The sequence below is a fragment of the Streptopelia decaocto genome (assembly GCF_964273445.1).
Source record: "Streptopelia decaocto genome assembly, chromosome: 3".
NCBI classification, from domain to species: domain Eukaryota; kingdom Metazoa; phylum Chordata; class Aves; order Columbiformes; family Columbidae; genus Streptopelia; species Streptopelia decaocto.
Genome location: NC_138656.1, coordinates 60190960 through 60209791, shown reverse-complemented (window position 1 = coordinate 60209791; position 18832 = coordinate 60190960). Strand labels below are relative to the sequence as shown.

The following is an 18832-nucleotide window of genomic DNA, read 5'->3' as shown; positions in this document are numbered from 1 at the left end:
AAAACAATAGCAACAACAAAAAACCAAAACCAAACCAACAAACAAAAACAAAACAAACAAAAAGCCCAAACAAACAAACGAAAACCAAAACAAAACAAAAAAAACTACACCACCACACATACACACCTTGAATGATCTGTTACACTGTCTTTGATTTATGTATGTATGTTAAGCCCAAAAATCTTTAGATATAGGATGCAAAGTTCAGGTGAATATTTCTTAAAAATTCTACTTTGTCAATAAATTTCCTAAAAAATTAGTCACTTGTTAATGCCAACTAAAAATACAGAATCCTGAGGGATGTGGCAGCTGTTTTCCGTATTCACAAAAATTAAGCATTAATCATCCCATTAAGGTCAATTAGCCTTCCCTAGCACCCAGTCATGCATGTTTTTGATTGCTCATAACTTCCCCTGAGACAAGAGCCAAGTGTGCTCAGATTCTCCCAAATTGCTCTCTCCTCTCCAGGGTTGGGTCAGAAGGAGCTGCGCTGCAGCCTGAAGCTCACCGGAGTTATTCAGTGGATTTTCACGAGCACAGAATTAAGCTGCAGCTGAATACAGACTGGGGGGTAAACAAAAGTACAAATGTTCTTCACACCAAAAAAATGATAATTATCAATCCTCCAATTATCTTCAAAGCATTTAGGAAAATCTAAGAGGAACACAAATATTTTCATTAACTCTGTATTTAAAATGAAGAGTCATTAAAGGAAGGAGAGTGAAAAACAAACTTAAAAAGCAAGCTGCCACAACCCAAGGTGTTAAGTGTGTTTTAAATCTAAGATATATAAGGAAGAAGACAGCTTATAAAATCAGGAGAATGGTGAACCTGTCTTTCCAGAAATCAGAAGTCACAGGCTAGTTTAAGACAGAAGCGACCAATAGGAGATTTGCTCTCTGCACAGAGGCAGAAAAAGTTGTTCAAGATACAGAATGATACTAGCACAGGGCTACATATGGGCCATACATAATCTGAGGTTAGAAATGGGAATATTTCTAATCACGGGAGAAGTGCAGGTGAGCACTTCATCTTTTTCTCCGTATTTAGAGTTCATGGTCGGCATATGAAAGCTATTTGGTTTAATTTTGATTAAAATAAGAACAGGCTTCCCACATCTGAGACCTCCTGCAGACCATAATATATTCAAAATGTTCAGGGTTCCCCCTCAGACTGTAACGCATTTAAAAGGTTATGGCTTAGCAAAGAGCTAAGCCCTCAGCTGTGTTTTGCAGTATACACTCAAGCTTTTTGCCCAGAAAATGAAGTGTTGCCTCCTGCCTCCTAACTTTAATAACCCGGCACTTCATGGATACTGATATTCACATTAAGAGAAGTATTTGCTTGAGTTCATTAAATGAATCTGTGAACCACAAACAAGACCAAGCTTCTACAACCATCATTTAAAACAGTTTTAATTAAGCCACCACATTTGAAAGGAGGGCCACATACATTATTATCACTTGAGAGTAGTTAATAACTATTTGCAATAGCTTTCTCCTGAACATCTTAATTGTGTAACATGCTGGTTATGCTTCTAGTCCCTCAGTATATTCAGAGCCAAGTTCATTTTACATTTGTGCTTTTTTGACAAGTTATGACAATAAAAAAGAAAAAACATACAAAAGACTTAAGTTATGCTAAACACTATTACCATACCACCCTCTCTTATTAGAGAGAGTGTTCATTTTCTTAAGAATTTTCTCCTCAACTTTAGCTGTGCAAATATTTTCAAGACTTGGGATTCTCTGCTGGTTTTGGAATTCATTTAAAAGTAGGTAATATCATTACTTATGATACAAAGAAGACTACACCGTATTCCCCACCAGCCAGTACTGTACAAAAAAAAATTTTAAAAAGGACACATTTGTCACAGGATTCTGTTCTTCAGCAAGAATCATAAATACAGTTAATCGTATGCACCATGATTAAGCTTGAGTTCTAAAGTTTGCCGTTGTTCACATTCTGTGAATGCCTGGAAGGGACCTGCAGAAGTGACCTGGCCTTTCCAAAACAGAATCACATGCAATATACAGATTTACCAACTTTAAAAAGGTGTTACAAAACAGAAAGCTATACAACATATAATACAAGAAATAACGGGCATTGAAAAAAAGCTTAGTTCTAAATGAGTTTAGCTTTAGAGTATGCTGGTTAATGCTTTATAAGTTCTACTTTGTACATACACATGAATATATATACTCGCACACCCTCTCCTAAGTACCAGGTTCACGACAGTAAGAAATAAGCCCCCAGCTGCTCATTACACACAGTGATGTGTAGCATTTGCTTTCCACCCTACCTGTACCCCTCTCAGAAATCTAACCCTGCTAGAGCTAATTCCCCCATAGCTGGAAGAGGAGATCCACAAATCAGCCTCTTCCTTCTTCCCCAGACAAAGGAAGCTCTGACAAAGATTATAGACCATAATTAAATCTGCTGTAAGCTGCTGCAGGTCCATGACCAATATAGACATGGCTCTGCCTCACTGGAATACTTATTTGGAATTGCTGGCTCCAGAAACACAAGCTAGGAACCAGCCAGATTATACCCCGAGACGGGTGCCTATATGAAGTTTGCATATGTAAATTCCTCGCAGAACTGCTTTTCTACTTTTACCTGTTATCCCTAGTGACTCACAAAGCATTCCCAAGTTCACTAAACCCTGCAGTACCTACAGTGTGCTTTAGAAACTTTTGGAGGTTTTCAACACCTTATGCTAAGACTTCCCTCCAAAGCACAGCTGATAACACTGCAGTTTTAAAAAGGTAGACATAAAGAACAGTATGTTTCTGCTCAAAGGTATTTTCTAAACCAGCATTTCTCGAATACCATGTAAAAGCATATGTAGTTTAACAACTGAAGGCTTATTGATTCTCTCTGTGACAATGTATATTAAATTATATGTGGCTCCATCACAAGTCCTGCTGTGGCCACAAAAAAAAACCAGTAAGTGTTACTTTAGCCACTGCTATATACATCAGCTCTATGCTTTAGAGGAGATCTCTGTCCAACAGCACCAATCGGTGGAAAATAAACTTTAATTTTATTTTTCCCTTAATTCAAATAGCTAATAGTCAACAATAGTCCAGTAAGAGGAATGAGAAGAGATTCTTGGGCAGCAGGTGACTGCAAAAGTCTCAGGGAAGTTCTTTCCTTGGGACTGACTTTGGTGGAAAAAAACACATTCTTTGGAAGGCTGTTAGTTTTGTTGTTTTGTTTCATTTTTTTCTAGTTCAATTTAAGGCAATTTTGTCAGAGGTGAAAACAATAATTTGTAGGTCCCTCTAATGGCTTGTTTAAAATCTCTCCTCTCCCTTTCTACCCTTGAAACACTACATCTTTATTCATAAGCTTGTTTGAATACAATAAGGATGACTCAACTAGTTGGGAGTGGAAGGAGCAAGTAAACCACCAAAACAAAATCAGCTTTAGAATACATAAATAAAACTTTAGGTAAAAGCTATTTGCTTAAAGATGCCCATGTTTTTACTAATTTATTGGCAGGGCTAGTAAGAAATACTCTGGGGAAACAAGGTGGGTTTTTTCAGTCTCCTGTAATTGCAGCAAATTTACATCAGAGGTTCTCCTCTTGTTTTGACAGTTGGTTGCACTTGGATTTAATCTTTCAATTTAAGTACGGTGCTCTCTCTGGGGAGGAGTAATAACAGCTAGGCTTGATGTTTCCCAGGACTTCATCTTCCCAGTTGGGGAGGCAGCAGAAGAAGAAAGCACACCCTATTACAACAACAGTGCTGGCCCAACCAAAGCCATAGGCCCAGCTGAACATGTTATCTCCTGTCAGTGGAATTTCTTCTGTGAATTTCACCGGGTAGATAACCAAGCCTATGATCTGGAATGCAGCTAGAGAGAGGGAAAAAAAAAAAAAAAGCAAGAAAAGCAGGAGTAAATGACGATGAATTATATTACATTTCTGACAAAAAAAGGTACTTAGAGTTAACTGCATACCCTTTTAAGATAAGTATGGACTAGTTTCAGTCCTACAGTTAAATCTGCATTCTTGCAGAGGTACGTGACTTCTGGCCAAGGCAGATCCCCACACCAGTCTGGTTGCAGCATCTGTGGCTCACACTGCCTGGTTGCTGAAGCAGTCACCTGCATGCTGTGACCAGCCCTGTCCCACAGCCAGGTGCCCTGGTCTCTGCAGAGCCAGGTACCTCCTGCTGGTACCACAGCCCTGGTGCTCCTCCTCCCCTTGGCAAAGTGGGAAGCACCCAGGGCTCTTGGCTCCTAAGTCTTAGCATGTGATATGCAGGGTCAAAGGTGCTGGTTGCCCTTGTACCCTGCTTTTGGGAAAGTGCTGGCTGACAAAGGCTGCTGGAGCTTCCCTAACCATTATCCTCCCAGAACATCAATCAACCTTCCCTTGTTTCCCATGAGAATGAGTCATAAACTAGACAAAGGCAGCTTATTTCATAAGGTAGGCTCCACCTAGCATGTTATTCTGCCCATGCCTGTTTTACATCTAAAACAGCCTTGTCTTTGTGCCCAGCCTTACCAACGACAAAGAGCAAGCCTCCAATTCCTCGCACAAAGTTGAAGCGGAGTATCTCGATTGAGAACGCGATGACTGCGAGGGCAAAACAGATGACCAGGATCACAAAGCCAACGAGGTATGTGGCAGCTGCTGCTCTCCCCCATCCTTGAAGAGAAAATAAGAAAGATGTTACACACAGCAGTGCACTGAACTGTAGGTCATTGCAGGTCTTTGGTTTCCTTTAATCATTTTTTGTTGAAATCCTTTACTGTAAGAAGCACGCCCTACATCAAAGCAGTAATGGATGCCTCCAAAGCACAAAGCTGCAGAGTGGAGAGTCACCATCATCAGTGGAGCAGCACAGGACTCCCTACCCATTAACTTGTCCTGCTGAAAAGAGGGATATAGTGCTGCATGGTAACAGAGAAAACACCTCCAAACTCCATATCTGTAAGAGACCCACAGACATCTGAGCAGATAGGGCACACAACTGCTGAGAATGTACTTTATCATTGCTGTTCCTGTTCAATATGCAAGTTTACAAAGCCACTTCCATGCATGAGGAAGTATGAGAGCCGACAAGAGGGTATCACTGCAGGAGATAACTTCTGGGAAATAAAGCTGTCAGCATACAGCTTTTTGCCCGTTTGTTTATGACAAGCATAATGCATGTGGAGCAAAATTAGAAGGACCAGAGAGGGCAACAAAGATAAGAAAACCTTCCAGAAAAACAGCCAGCAATTCCCCTTTCACAGTAACACAGGATTGTGAAAGGCCCTCATCGTGGCCAGATCCTGTCCTCTTTAGAAACCAAGTAGGAGTTCAGGTGAGCCCAATGCAAACAACACCAAGCAAAGGTGTTGCTGCCCTGGAGGCAGGATACCTGCCCACATGGGCTAAACCATACCAGCTAGTGCTTTGTTTTCCACTCAGCTGTCATCACAGCTCACTTTGCCTGCCTGCAGAATGTGGCTTTCTACTTTCACACATTCAGATAGAGGTAGGGCCAGATCCAGAGCTCCCCCTAATGTAAGAATAAAAAGAGTGGCGAGACCTAGGTCGGAGCATTTTAAAAAAAAATTAAATAAAATCTTTCATCAGAGCTGTCTGTTCCAACATGGCTGAAGCGACTCTGGAGACACCCTGAGTAGCCTCCAATTGGAGTAGCCTCCAATATTTCTGTGCAAAAACCAAGTGGAAAAAGACTGTGAGACAGAGAACCTTCTCCTAAAGAGTTAAAATTCTCCAGCTTAACTCACATAGTCTACTAGTTGCGTAAATGGGGAAAAACTAGTCATTTGAGACAGAAAATGCAGTAAAACTATCTTAGACACCTTTACTACGTACATCAATTTACCCTCTGAAAGCAAAGCATTGTTTTACAGCTATTTTCACTAGATCAGTCTGAACCGGTTTCTTTCTCCCCTGTTCCAATAGAAAAAGCGAAATACAACAGCAATCCATCAGATGATAGATCTCAGCCCAAAACTCACAACCACCACTGCTGACACTTGAAGACAGTCATGCTGGCATAGAAAGAGTAAGGGAAAGGGTTTTCTTCCCTCTCTCCTTTCTTGGAGCTACTCAGGACAGCAAAAACTTTTCAAACTAGTTCTTCAGCCAGTTGTGCATGTTCCATACCTCTTCACTAAGAGAGTGCTGCGGGGTGAGGAGGAAGGGAGGGAGGACACCCGATGAGTATCTGGAGATTAAAGCTACGTCAGTGGTCTGATAAAATCTTTCCATACAAAATATTCTCTGACGTACCTAACACAGGTGCTGAGTATTGTCTTCATGACAGGTTTTGTTTAGGGATAAATAATATAAGGGGGTATTTGACCATTACACACAGCCAACCCAGGAAAAGTGATTTGGACTAAATGACCTAGGAATGCTATTTATTGATATTTGCCCTATTAAGAAAAAGAAGCACAACAAGAAGCAGGAACACTTAGTTATCAAAGCACATTCCATTTGAGATGCATTACATATGCTGGCACAGTGTGGGAAGCAAAGTCTTGCATCTGTCTGATAAAATTTAGGTTGCAGACTCAAATGCATGTGGAAGTCACACACCTTGAAGTTTGGTGCAACACAAACACGACTGGAGGAGATAAGAGCCAGAAAGTCCCCAGTGCACTCTCTGCTATTATGGAAATATCCTCTCTGTTTAATTTACAAGTGCAACAAGCTTTTGGACACAGGTCAGCCCCAGCTTCACTCACAGTGATTTATTTTCTCGTATCTGGAGATATGTAAATAACAAGACATATAGCTGTAGGAGATGTCTTGTCAGGAAGATTAATTATCAAGCTTTGTTTCAGGTGTTCATAAACAGGGCAGTAGTAGGTACCTGCATTATGAAATTCAGTGGGTTTTGTGCTCACGTGTGACAGAGCTTGGTGCTGGTGACTCTGTACCTTCCTCTCCTTGATTACCTTCTCCAGCAGCAGTTTTATCAGCAGGTTGATGCTGATAACACTGGGTCACAGGTGCTGGCATGGTGTTGGATGTGTTTACTCTGGGCTGGACTAGACAGTAGCCATTGAACAGCCAGCCTGCCACGTAAGTAATGGTGGGAGCCATGGGAAGAACAGCAAAAACCTCTGGACTTGTACATGTACACAGTGTAAGAGAAACCTCAAAAAATTAACTGGAAGCGTTTTAAGCAGTGACTGATATAAGAGCTTGGGGTGGGAGGCTGCACCCTTGCCGAGCACAGGCTACAGCCCTGGCACGCTCCTTTCCCTGCCAAACCACAGCTACCCCCACCAACAGGGAGATATGTCAGTGCGGGGGCTGCTGCAGGGTATCGACTGAAACAGAGGCTTCTCCATGCAGGGTCCCCTCATCCTGTACCTATTAAGTCATCTTTCCAGGTTCCTTCTCCCTCCAGAGGCTCCGGAGAGCTGAGTGACCCCCCGCAGAGACCCAGCTCTGCTGTCTGCATCTGCAAGATCCTCCACCCACAGCTCCCAGCTGCTGGGAGGGGAGAGGTGCGGGTCTACACACTCACTGTTTGCTGCCTGAAGAGCCTGAGAGACCTGCTCATACACAGTGAAAGACACATCAGCCCCAGCATCTAGCTGGTTTGTGCACAAAAGTAATCACAAGACATTTAGCCGAAATTTAAGTTTTCCATAAAATCAGAAAATTCTCAGGTCTCTTCACTTGGGAGAGAGAGTACTTCTTACTCAGAATAAGCATAAATATGATGTCTGTTTATGAAATCAAACAATAACACCACAGTAATTTGAAGCTGCATAAATAAAAGAGAAGAAGAATAGGAGAGTAGAAAAGCAGAATGGTTGGAGATATTAGCATTCCCCAGGTCAGCTTTACCTCAAAGAAGAGTCAAGTGTTTTGCATTTAATCAGCAGAAAAGTATTTGTCAATTAGGTGGTGTTGAAAGAACATTTTAAAAAAAAAAAAAAAAGTTTGGGGGACCAAAGGTCTATAATTATTAAGGAGGATTAAGAGTTTTATTACACAGCTTCATTAATGACAACTATGGAAAGGAACTAAACTCAAAATGTTATTGTGCAAATAACTAGGAGGGGTCAGGATTATTTAATGATGAGCACCAGTAATATGATGAAACTAAAAAGGGGGAAAAAAAAAAAAAGAAGGCAACAGAGCCTTAATGTTAGGTATATTTCCTGATTTTATTCACCCATGCTTCAGCCTCACCAGGGAGGAGATGGAAGCTCTATAGGGAAATCTAGATTTCCTTTTAGAAATGAACTGGGACTGGGAAGATAGTCTAGCAGAAGATGACCTGCTACAGGATTTGAAGTAACAAGCCTGTCTCACCTTTGTTCACCTACAAAAGCAGAAGCTAGTTCATTAGCTTGTGAGTAACTGCAGTCTTAGAGTAGAAGTTTTTACCATGACATGCAAGGATGAGGTATGTTTTTATACTGCAGTTATAATATTTTTCTTTATATAAATGGCTGTAGCAATTCTTGTTTGGACTTGAGAGCCTGTTACATAGCATGCCCAAAAATATCTGCTTTTGTTGATGAAACAGAGGAGTAGTGGACTGCGGGCAAGAGAGCACTGTCAGTAATATTTTCTTGCTCACATAATGTGCAAAATTCCAAGGTAGCATGACTGGTGAAGGGAAGGTATGTGCATACCCACCATGAGCACAGGGCAGCCCAGAATCTAAGTTTTGCTGGGAGGGCTGGTTGGGAATCACAGCTCTGTTTGGGCTTTAGGGGTGCACACAAACCAATTGCTATACTACCAAATTATTAAATAAAAGCCCACTAATACAAACTTGGCTTCTCCCACTCGGCTCCGCTGGGAGCTCAGGAGAGGTACAATCCTATAAATTTCCAATTTTTAACACCTCCAGGTTGCTAGCAGTGGAAGTTCACCTGCCTGGGGGCCAGCAAAACCCACTGGCAAGGGTGCCAGCCTTACCTGCCTGCTAGGATCTTTCACTGGGGAGTTTCAGTGAGTGTTGTCTGGGTGTAGACAGGGACACCAACCCCTACACCTCTTCCATTAGCATTTTCCGCATGCCTGCACTCGGCTGACACTATAAACTAAGTTAGTTTATCTCTAATACATCCTGGCTTCATAAATCAGAAGCATGCCTGGAAAGAGGCGCACTGAAAAGATAAGCATACCTGTAACATTCCTCCTTTATTTACCTGGCCCCTCTGTGGAGTCGACACACGCACTCAGCTTCACCAATAGTCTGTGGTATCAAAGTCCGTGCCTCTAGGGACACAGGTACAGTGGCACAGCCACAGTGAAACACGGTTCACAAAGGCCGGGTTCCTACTTCTAGGTTCCACCTTTTTGTTCCTTTTTTTTTTTTTCCCCCCCTCTTTTTTTTCTCCAGCACTTACTAAGGATCCAGATGAATGGTTCCCTTTCTCTAGGTTGGTTGTGTACTTAATAGTTACCAAGTGGCTGGTAGGAATATAAGAAAGAGTTAACCTCCATGGGATCACCTTTACCGAGCACATACACACCTATCTTTTACAGTGGTAATTCAAAGCAAAGTTGCTGGGAGCAGCCCTTCAGAACCAGGAGGACACAGCTACCCACAAATACTGCTCCTAGACTTAGAACCTCATCACTATAGAGACAATCACCCTCTCCAAGTAACCACATTGCAAACAATCCTTGTCATATCTGATGACTTACTGATATGTTTTAAACACACAATCAGTTTAATCCTGCAATGGTCTGAACTAAGTCATCTTGAGTCATATTACAGTGCAGCGCAGCAGCTCTACATTGCAACATTTTGATAATACACAGACACTGCCAGCCAGGTATTTCCCAGATACAAACCAGTATAGAGCTCTAAACAAATCCTTCCCCACCTCCCTACCAAATTACATCCTACTTTTTCCCTTTCCACTTCTTCCCTCTCATGTGGCATTTGCAAATATGCATTAAGAAGCAATGTTTAGGAGACGTTCCTATTTGCAAATTTTTGTTTGTCTGTACCTGCCCCTTTCCCCCCACTTAAAATAGGTGACTCACTTACTTTTCCACCTCCTCAGTACACATGCCACAGCTCAACTAAGAAACTGTCTAATGGAGATTTCTATTGATGGGGATCCACACTGAATTTTGTTTCATCAGGAGAGGTACAGGATGGTTAATGCACAGTAGTTATTGTATGCAAAGCACAAGTTTTGCATCTCAATTAATTAACTTTTACTTTCCTGCAGCAGTTCAGTAAATGCCTGCTAGGCATTTTTCCCTTTGTAAATGCCCTCACCTATTTTGAGACTAATTGCATTAGCATAGGAAAAAGGAAACTAAATAAATCAAACCTGAACTCATATGTTGCATCCTGTCTCTAGATGTAAATAGTATTTGAGTAGACAGTGGCATTGATGTCATGAAAATCAGAGGCAAAGACAAGCTGATCTAAATAAGCTAAAGATTTAAATAAATTTTGGACTAAATAAGCCAAGGCTTAAATAAGTGAAGTCAAGGCTACTATTCTTCTTTGACAGCTTGTTAACTTGAAAAAACAGCAGAAAGTTGCTTTTGCCCCACAATGCTCAGGGCTGATGCGCAGCACACACCCATGAGTACTCAGGGACAGGAAAAGCAGTGTCACGAAAGGAGAAGGCAAATTTCAGCAGCTCTGCTAATGTATTAGCACTTCTTCCCTGTGCAATGCAAATTTCAGCAACTCTACTGCACTAGCTTTTCTTCTCTGTGTAATGGAGGAGACAGATATTCTTGTCACACTAACCAGGTTTCTTCCACCTACAGTCCAACCTGCAGTCATCACCTGGCTGAGAAATTAATATATTCAGTATTTAGCTTAGGCAGAAGTGTTGCAATGGAAAGCTTCTGGAAGTCAGTCCACTGTGCTCAGGTGGGAAGGGATCCGCGTGAGGCAACAGTCCCAGCTCTCCTGGCTGAAATACACCCTTCCAGCTGCCCAGTCCCCAAAGCACCCTTGTCCATGATCTAAGGCAGGTTTGCTTCTTTGTCCAGAAGTATTTTGTTTAAGGGAAAAGCAGATATAACCAGATCCACGTGTTCTAGCAAAAAAATCAAAGAGCCCCCCAAAACCCCAGAAATGGGGAGTGTGCAGGATGAGTACTACTGGTGATGTCAGATGTAAAAGCATTTCAGTAAGTTGAAACAAAGGCATAATTATCCCCTGATTTAGGCCCCAGTGCAATAGAGAGGTATAGAGAGGAAACAGCATTTTTTCTGTCTGCAAACTCACATCAGGATATTTTAAGCTGCAGGTCAGGAGGCATCTGAATATCCAAGTTCCTTTGGCCAAGCAGGGTTAATTTAAGGTGCTCTCTCCCTCCAGAGGGCCAGGGGAAGACCATTTTTTTTTATTGGCCAGGTCTGCCCTGCGTGAAAGTTTCCATGCTCACTATCTGAGCGGGAGGCCACCAGCACAGGGAGGGGGTGCTGGCTAGTGCCAGGTGAGGTTACTGGGACTGCAGCCTGCTGATAGTTGAGAGAAAGCAAGCTGAAGGGGCTTGTGGCCAGCTGTCTCTTACTTTGGTTGTAAAATAACTCTTAAAAACAAAACAAACCACACCACCCTGGCTCAGTGTTGTACCAGTAGAAAAGATTGCTCTGAGGCAGTCTAGACCTATATTCCTTTGCTGGTTTAAGCCCTGAAACAATGTTAGTACTGGTTCTGCAAGAGAAACCCCATCCCAGGAAGCAGCTGTGTCACAACAGTGGTGGAGCAACCGTGCATGAGGTGAGCCCCCACTGCACCCGCTGCTTTCCAGCCACTGTCCCCGGGTGCAGCTGGTGGCAGGGACCAGGGTCCCACAGAGAGGAGGGCAAGGAGGCTCCCAGCTTACCGTAGTCCATGAGGGACTCGCAGCTCCAGTTGAGGTCCTCCTCACCCCGGGTGCAGCTCTCCCATAGCGAAGCTTGCTGCACATAGGGCTCCGACTCGGACTCCAGCCAGCCCCTGCCCGCCAAGGCGATGATGCCCATGATGATGGCCAGGCCCAGCAGCAGGGGCAGGAGCCACCTGCATCTCCAGCAAGCGAGGCCGCACACCACCATCCTGCCCGGCCGGTGGGGAGGGGGACACTCAGCTGGACTGAGCGCCGCGAATGCGGCGGGGACGCTCCGACGGGACGGGAGGCTGCGGGCGTGTAAGTCCGAGCGGAGTTTTAAGGCGGCGGGGAGGAGAGAGTCCCACCCACATTCCTCTGACTAAGCCTGGCGGCGGCAGCAGCAACCGGTGGGACCGGCGGGGAGGAGAGAAGGGAGTGCGGGGCTGGGTTCTGCTCCTCGCCCTGCTTGGCTCCCTCCCTGCCCCTCGAACCCCCTGTCCCCTCATTTATCCTCCCCTGACCCAGCCTTGCACTTAGTCCCTGGCTGGCTGACAGCCTCCTGCCTCCAGAAGCGCTTCTCCGTCGTGACACCGGCGCCGCCAAGTATAACCACAGCAAAAACCTTCATGTTCTGACTGGGTTTCACAAGCACTAGCCTCCTCTTGGGTGTGGAAGCTCATCTTTCTCCTTTCTGTTCACTAGACAGGCCAGCGTTACCCAACACTGATAATACTAATGATGTTAGCCACATCAGGTGCCAAAAGTTTGTAATAAGTTGCTTTGTAGTTGAAACAGTCAACTTCTTGCCCAGTTTTTGGACAATTTTAATGCAAATGAGAAGAAGAAAGAAAGGTTTTTATTTGAGGTTTGGAATATGACATAATTAATAAGGATGCCATCACTTGCCTGGCATCAAACAAATGCATGTTTCCTAATGGCCGTCTAATGAGTGCTTTATTGCAATTATGCTCTGGCTTCCAACCAGGCTGTGCCAGGCACAGTCCAGGAGTGGTACTCAGGACACATAGTCCCCGATCTTTCCCCACCCCACATCTGGAAATGCAGCCCCAAGATGACCAAAATGAAAGCTTGCCCATCACATGTCATGAATGAACACCCAACATTTTTGTCATGGGCGAAACACTTCTCCACAATAAGGTCTACACACATCCCATCATGTCATCCCATTGCCCAGCATCAGCATAAACTCTCATGATATGAACAGACATGTGCCTATCACAGGACTAGGGATGCATGTGTTCTGGGCACATAACTCACATGCATTTGGTCAAGGCTTGGAGAAGCTTCAAGGCCTCAGCAAAGAGATCAGTAGAGCAAACCTTTGACTTCTGAAGGGCTGAAAAAGAATAGCAGGCAGTGGGGATTACATGGGTTTCATGAAAGATAGGGGCATATGAGTTCTTCTTGGACTGCATCAAAGGGGATATTTTCACAGCTGTGTCAAACATGCTCAGACTGTGCCCAGCGTCAGTTCCTCAAAAGATATGCAGGGGAAGCATCCTTTGAGGAGTGATGGTGAAACTCATTTGAGTACCGATTACTGGCAAATGCCAGGGGATGGATTGTGATGCAAAAACTAGAACAGTAAGATGATATCACCATAGGCAAATTGAAAATATCTCAGGCAGGTTACTTCAAACCACATAGAGTTTCACGAGACCTCTCTTAACACCCTCCTCAAACTCCACACCAGAAAAATCTAGAAAGATGCTATATGTATCTAGAAAGCATATACCTGTATGTACTTGTTAATGGAATGTGAGGGAAAAATAGGACAGTGAGAAATACTAATTCCATCAATAATAATAAAAATACACAATTTCTGTTAAAAAGTAGCTTCAAATGATCATTTGCATATTTGCTGGATAGCATGTGGCTTTTCAAAGAGTGCAAATGAAAAGCTATAGCAATGAATTATTGTAACATTTCGTAAAACTGAAAAAAGGGTATTTTTAAGTTGAGATTTTTAAGAATTTCCGTTTTTTAATACTCTCGAAGGGCTACTTGCCACTTAACTGTCTCGTGGGCTTTTATGGGCAAGTGCATATTGAATGACAAAATAATGAGGGGCTGGTTTTAAGATCTAATTTAGCTTTAAATCACCCGTTTTGAAAAATTAATGGCCTGTGTATTCTCGCATAGTAAGTGGTATTGTGACAAGGTATCAATTTACTGTTTTATAATATATACATATATATATATATATACATATCCACATGCACATATACATATCCTTTTAGATACAGATACTTTTTCTTCATAAGTCCTCTTCCACCCTTCAGTTCTCACCAGTGTTTCGTTGCAATATCAATTCCAATAATTTCTACCTTTGTCTTATTCTTGAGGCCTCGATTACCATAACTTTGTCCTTTTCAAATACAACCAAGTCTTCAGTACCATACTACAACCAAAATAATCTTCCTCCTTCACTCCTGATGGCCATGTTCACTGTTCAGGTTTCATTCCAAACTCATTATAAAAGCGATCTGTAAATACATTTTGCTTGAACTACTTGCAAGCATAATTCTTTAGCACACAATTTTTGTATAAAGAAGAAGTAAGTGCAGAACTGGGCACCACGGTCGTCTCTTTTTGTCACTATAGCAGAACTTCATTTGGAAGGTGCCAAGAGGTAATTTTCCAACAGTCTTACTGTCAGCACTCAAGTCACCTCCGAAGCAGACACAGAAGGTACTTTCTTCAGCACAAAAATGGAGAGTTGTTGGAAGAGAAGGGAGGTCAAATTTCATCCATTTTGCCAGAAATAGAGTAGGAATGCACCGCTCAGGAAAGTGCTCACTTTATCACAAGGTCTGAAGTTAGAGAGTTCTAGTTCCATTAACTGGTTTCCCAAGGCTTTGCCTGTATCCGGAGTGCCTCAGTGCCTGGACACTGCGGTGGCTGGGGGACACGACAAGGAGCACCACGAGCAGCCTGGCCCTGCTGCGCCACATCACACCAAACCCCTCCAAGCCCACCTCTGGCATTAGCAGCTCTGGTCAGCTACCCTGCTGCTCCCAGTGACCCCATGAAGAGAGAAATTCCATCTTCTCCTTTGTTCTTAAACATCTGGCTTTTAAACAAGTGCGAAATCTAGCAGAAGTTAAAAGAAAATACAGCAAAGATTTCATTCTGTGTGACCAACGGCCTACAACACAGTCAACGAAGTTAATCTGCCTTCAGTCCTGATGTTGCTTTGATTTAGTAGTGAGGAAATCTAGCAAACTAATAAACCAGTGCCTCCTGCAGCAAAATAGGCAGCTCCAGCAGCATATGTCGTTTTTCTCGCCTACAGGCTGTGTAGCCCGCATCTTCACAGAGACCAGATGGTAGGAGTCAGCTCTGTGGGGCTGCAAAGATGCATGGATGAAAAACATGTAGTGCTATGATCATGAGGAAAAGATGCCCTAATAAGTAACAAAATAAACTGGGGGACTGCTTTACTAAACAACCAAAAATGCCTGAATCAATCTGGGCATTCTGGATCAAGCTGCTCTGTCAAAAGTGTGTTATCTTCAGCTATGAACAAAGCTATGTCTTTTGTAGCTATTATAAAAATAAAACACTTTTCCAAAATTTTTGTTTTGCCGTGGAATAAAGGAATAATAATGTTCTTTCAGCACCACTATCCTTACCTTTAATTCTTTATTATGTAAATAATTAGATAATTTCATAATCTTTGGGGCTCTACAACATATGCCGCTCCAGTAGACAGTGTGTTACGTGGAGTAAATCATTTACCACTGCTGGCAATCATTCACCCAGCTATTGGAGAAAACCAAGCAGCGCTGAGTGAAGGTCAGGGATCAGCTCCAGCCCAGACGGGCATGGCTGGGCTCTCAGGGGGGACAGCTTTGAAATGGGCTGCTGGGAATCCCAGGCTGGTTCCCAAGAGTGCATTTGGGAAAGGGGGCAGTTGGGGAACATGGTGAGAAGCACAGTGCCAAAGGCACCCCTCTGCCCTTCAGCGGGCAGCTGTGAGGCAGGACGTGGGATCCCCTCAGGGCTGGGGTGTCCTTCCTTTTTCCATTTTTTCTAGTCTGTTTACCTCTCAGATAAAACCATTAGGAATAAAAGCAATGTCTGCAGACTGAATACCTGTTGTAAATCCAATTATTTCATAATTCGTGGGTGTTGTCCTTCAGCAGCATCTTATGCTCACTTTCTTCCATGTCCATGTGCCCCAATTCTACTAATCTCTCTTCAGGCATCACAGCCATAATGCTTAAGTAACATCACCAAATAAGGTAGTCATTCAACCCATAAAACAGGATAGGGATGGGAGGTACTTTGTATAACCTGCAACAATTGCTCCAGCAGTATTTCCAGATCAAACTTCAGTTTCCTCATGTGTGCCAAAAAGCTGCCATTATCTAAATTTAAAAGAAAGCAATTTTTCTGACCAGCTCTTGTCAGTAGCCCTTGGCTGAACTCAGCATACATTAGAGACTCATCTGGGGCTGGCACAGCTGAAATAAGCTGGCTCCATGCAATTGATGTGCTGTTGAGGCTGCTTCAAAAGCCTTGTGAAAATACTAGGACAGCAGCGCGGCCCGCAGAGGTGTGACTAACCATTTCTCATTCCCACAAGAAACACCTTATGCGACTCCATCAGCCAGAGATGACCTAAAATCTTAGAAATAAAAAGATAGAAGAGCTCTCCTCCTTCTGTGCACTCTGTGCCTATGATTGCCATATAGATATTCATCAAGGTGCATGTGAGCCTACTAACTCAGCAGCTCCAGTTTTCTACACTTCAGCTGTGCAGAAGCCTCTGTATTATCCTGGAGTTGCGCTGGATGGAATCCCATCTCTGTTAAAGGAAACAGCAGAATCCCTGGTGGCTCAGTATTTGTCCCAGAGCTCTCTGGAGGCTTCAGGCTCACAAATCATGCCCACACAATAGCCAGGGTCTTTGGAAAATTAAGGTCTACGGACTTGTTGCTGCAACTATTTCTCCTTTACCACATCCTCTTATTTGCATTTTCAAAGTATGTAAAAGGAAAGCATCAAAAAAACAACTGTGTCATCCTTGACCTCCATACTAATTTTAGGTTTGTCCATAAATCCTTTACCAAGGCTGCAAACAGACCATCTTTGTGCATGATGGTCAAGAGTGCTAATAAAGCGATAGCAATTGCCCAGCTAACACTGAAACTATTCCCGCAGGAATGGGAGCTCGGTGCAACATGTCAACATTATTTCCTGGAGCTGCCAGTATTACATTTTGAACCAGTCCTTCAAGAAAACCCAAGGTATAGTGTACATTTATGCATGAGGGGTTTCACTGGTTTTTAGTTTTAACATTTACTTCTGTTTACTCAGAGGTACAAGGAAGACTTACTCCTACAGAGCAGCATGCTTATATTTATTCTGAATTATGTGTTCAGATCAAATAAGTTGAGAGAAGATGTGTTTTGGAAAATACCGTATTTGTGCAATATCAGATACAAAGCTGGAAATGCATTTATTGTAACTGCCACCTGCAGGGAAGATGTTAGTTTTTCACGTCATCCGGAGTACGGGCGTCAGATTTGAAATTCTGCTTGAAACCCGAGGTTTCTCCTACGACTGCACTGTTTTTGGAAGCGCATGTGATGCGCACACCCCCGTTCCACCGGCGGATCGGGTTCGTGCCGCGGGGCAAGCCCTGACCGCCAGGGGGCAGGAAACACCCGGGGCTGCGATCCGAGGCGGGGAAGCGGGGACCTTCGGCCAAAATCCGCTCCCCTCAACCCCCGCAAAGGGACCTGCCGTGTCCCGCACCCTCAGCCTGGTGCCATGGAGCGTCCCGAGTAGCTTGGGCAGGCTCGGTGGGGACCTTCCATGGGCACAAAGCCAGCCGTCCGTGTTCCTGCTCCTGCAGCAGCGAGATGTTTAAGGTGCTTAACTCCCCCTGAAACTGCAGGGTGGAAATCCCATGGTAGGACAAGGGGTAATGATTTTAAACTAAAATAGGAGAGATTACGACTAGATATAAGAAGAAATTTTTCACAGTGAGGGTGGTGAAACACTGGCCCAGGTTGCCCAGTGAGGTGGTAGATGCCCCATCCCTGGAAACATTGAAGGCCAGGCTGGATGGGGCTCTGAGCAACCTGATCTAGTTGCAGATGTCCCTGCTCATGGCAGGGGGTTGGGCTAGGTGACCTTTGAAGGTCCCTTCCAACCCAAACTATTCTATAATTCTATAATTCTAACCCAAAGTGGAATTCCTCTTGCTCAGCTCTTTTAGACTGAGGCTGAAGTGAAATGCCTGTTTGTCTCCCCACTGATGATGGAGAGTTATCCAGTCTATGGAGTTAGCTGCTGTCCATGCACCCACACCACAGACATGCATATGGTGGAGCCTAATGCCTTTATGCCTTCAGTGGGAGATTGGCACTGTGTTCCATTTGTGGGTTGGAGTTCACTTAGGGAGCCAGAAGCTGCTGTCTTGTCGTCCATTCTTAGCACCCAGATTTATATATATATATATATATCTTTATTTTTTTTTTAGTCAATACTTTTGAGGAAACAGTCAAATCTAGAAAGAGCTTTCCATTCAAATATCTTGAGGAAAAGATATTTGGCTTGATAGATTTACCGCAGCTTTTCTTTCCACCAATATTAGTATTTCCTTGCATTGATTTGTATTTCCTGTCTTAGTTCCCCCTTCCCCTCTGTCAGACCTGCCCACACAGCACTGTAGAAGTCACATTTTTTGTTCTTTCCAGCCTCAGCACAGGCAGCTCTTGTAAAACGATGACTTGAATCCCAGCAGCAGCATCAGGAGCTTTTGGGATAAATTTAATCTCCGTGTATGCATCCGGAAGCAGACAGGATACATTTCATTGCACAGCTCCACATTAAAGATCCTGTTAAGCTTTTATAAATGATTCATCCAACAGCTCAGTCCACCGAGGCCTGATTTCTAAGAGACAGCCTGGTCTTTAAGTACATGATCAAATGAGGGATCACAACACCAAATTAGCAGCACATGTGGTCGTGACACTGTATTAACATA

General features: G+C 43.5%; 1 protein-coding gene across 1 annotated transcript; it reads right to left on the bottom strand.

Annotated features, from left to right (window-relative positions):
- Positions 1 to 1398: 1398 nt before the first annotated feature.
- On the bottom strand, positions 1399 to 12235 carry PERP (p53 apoptosis effector related to PMP22). Its single transcript, XM_082049001.1, has 3 exons — positions 11824 to 12235; positions 4520 to 4663; positions 1399 to 3864 (listed from the first exon to the last, which is right to left on the bottom strand). The coding sequence occupies exons 1-3, from the start codon at positions 12032 to 12034 to the stop codon at positions 3629 to 3631; spliced, it is 591 nt and encodes a 196-aa protein (XP_081905127.1). The 5' UTR covers positions 12035 to 12235; the 3' UTR covers positions 1399 to 3628.
- Positions 12236 to 18832: the final 6597 nt, after the last annotated feature.

Bases quoted from the DNA above. Each gene is read 5' to 3' on its own strand.
- PERP (XM_082049001.1), bottom strand. From the start codon at position 12,034: ATGGTGGTGTGCGGCCTCGCTTGCTGGAGATGCAGGTGGCTCCTGCCC. The intron at 4,664-11,823 runs GTAAGCTGGGAG...TTTCTCTTCAAG, and splicing joins CGAGTCCCTCATGGACTACG to GATGGGGGAGAGCAGCAGCT. The intron at 3,865-4,519 runs GTAAGGCTGGGC...CCCTCTCTCTAG, and splicing joins AGGCTTGCTCTTTGTCGTTG to CTGCATTCCAGATCATAGGC.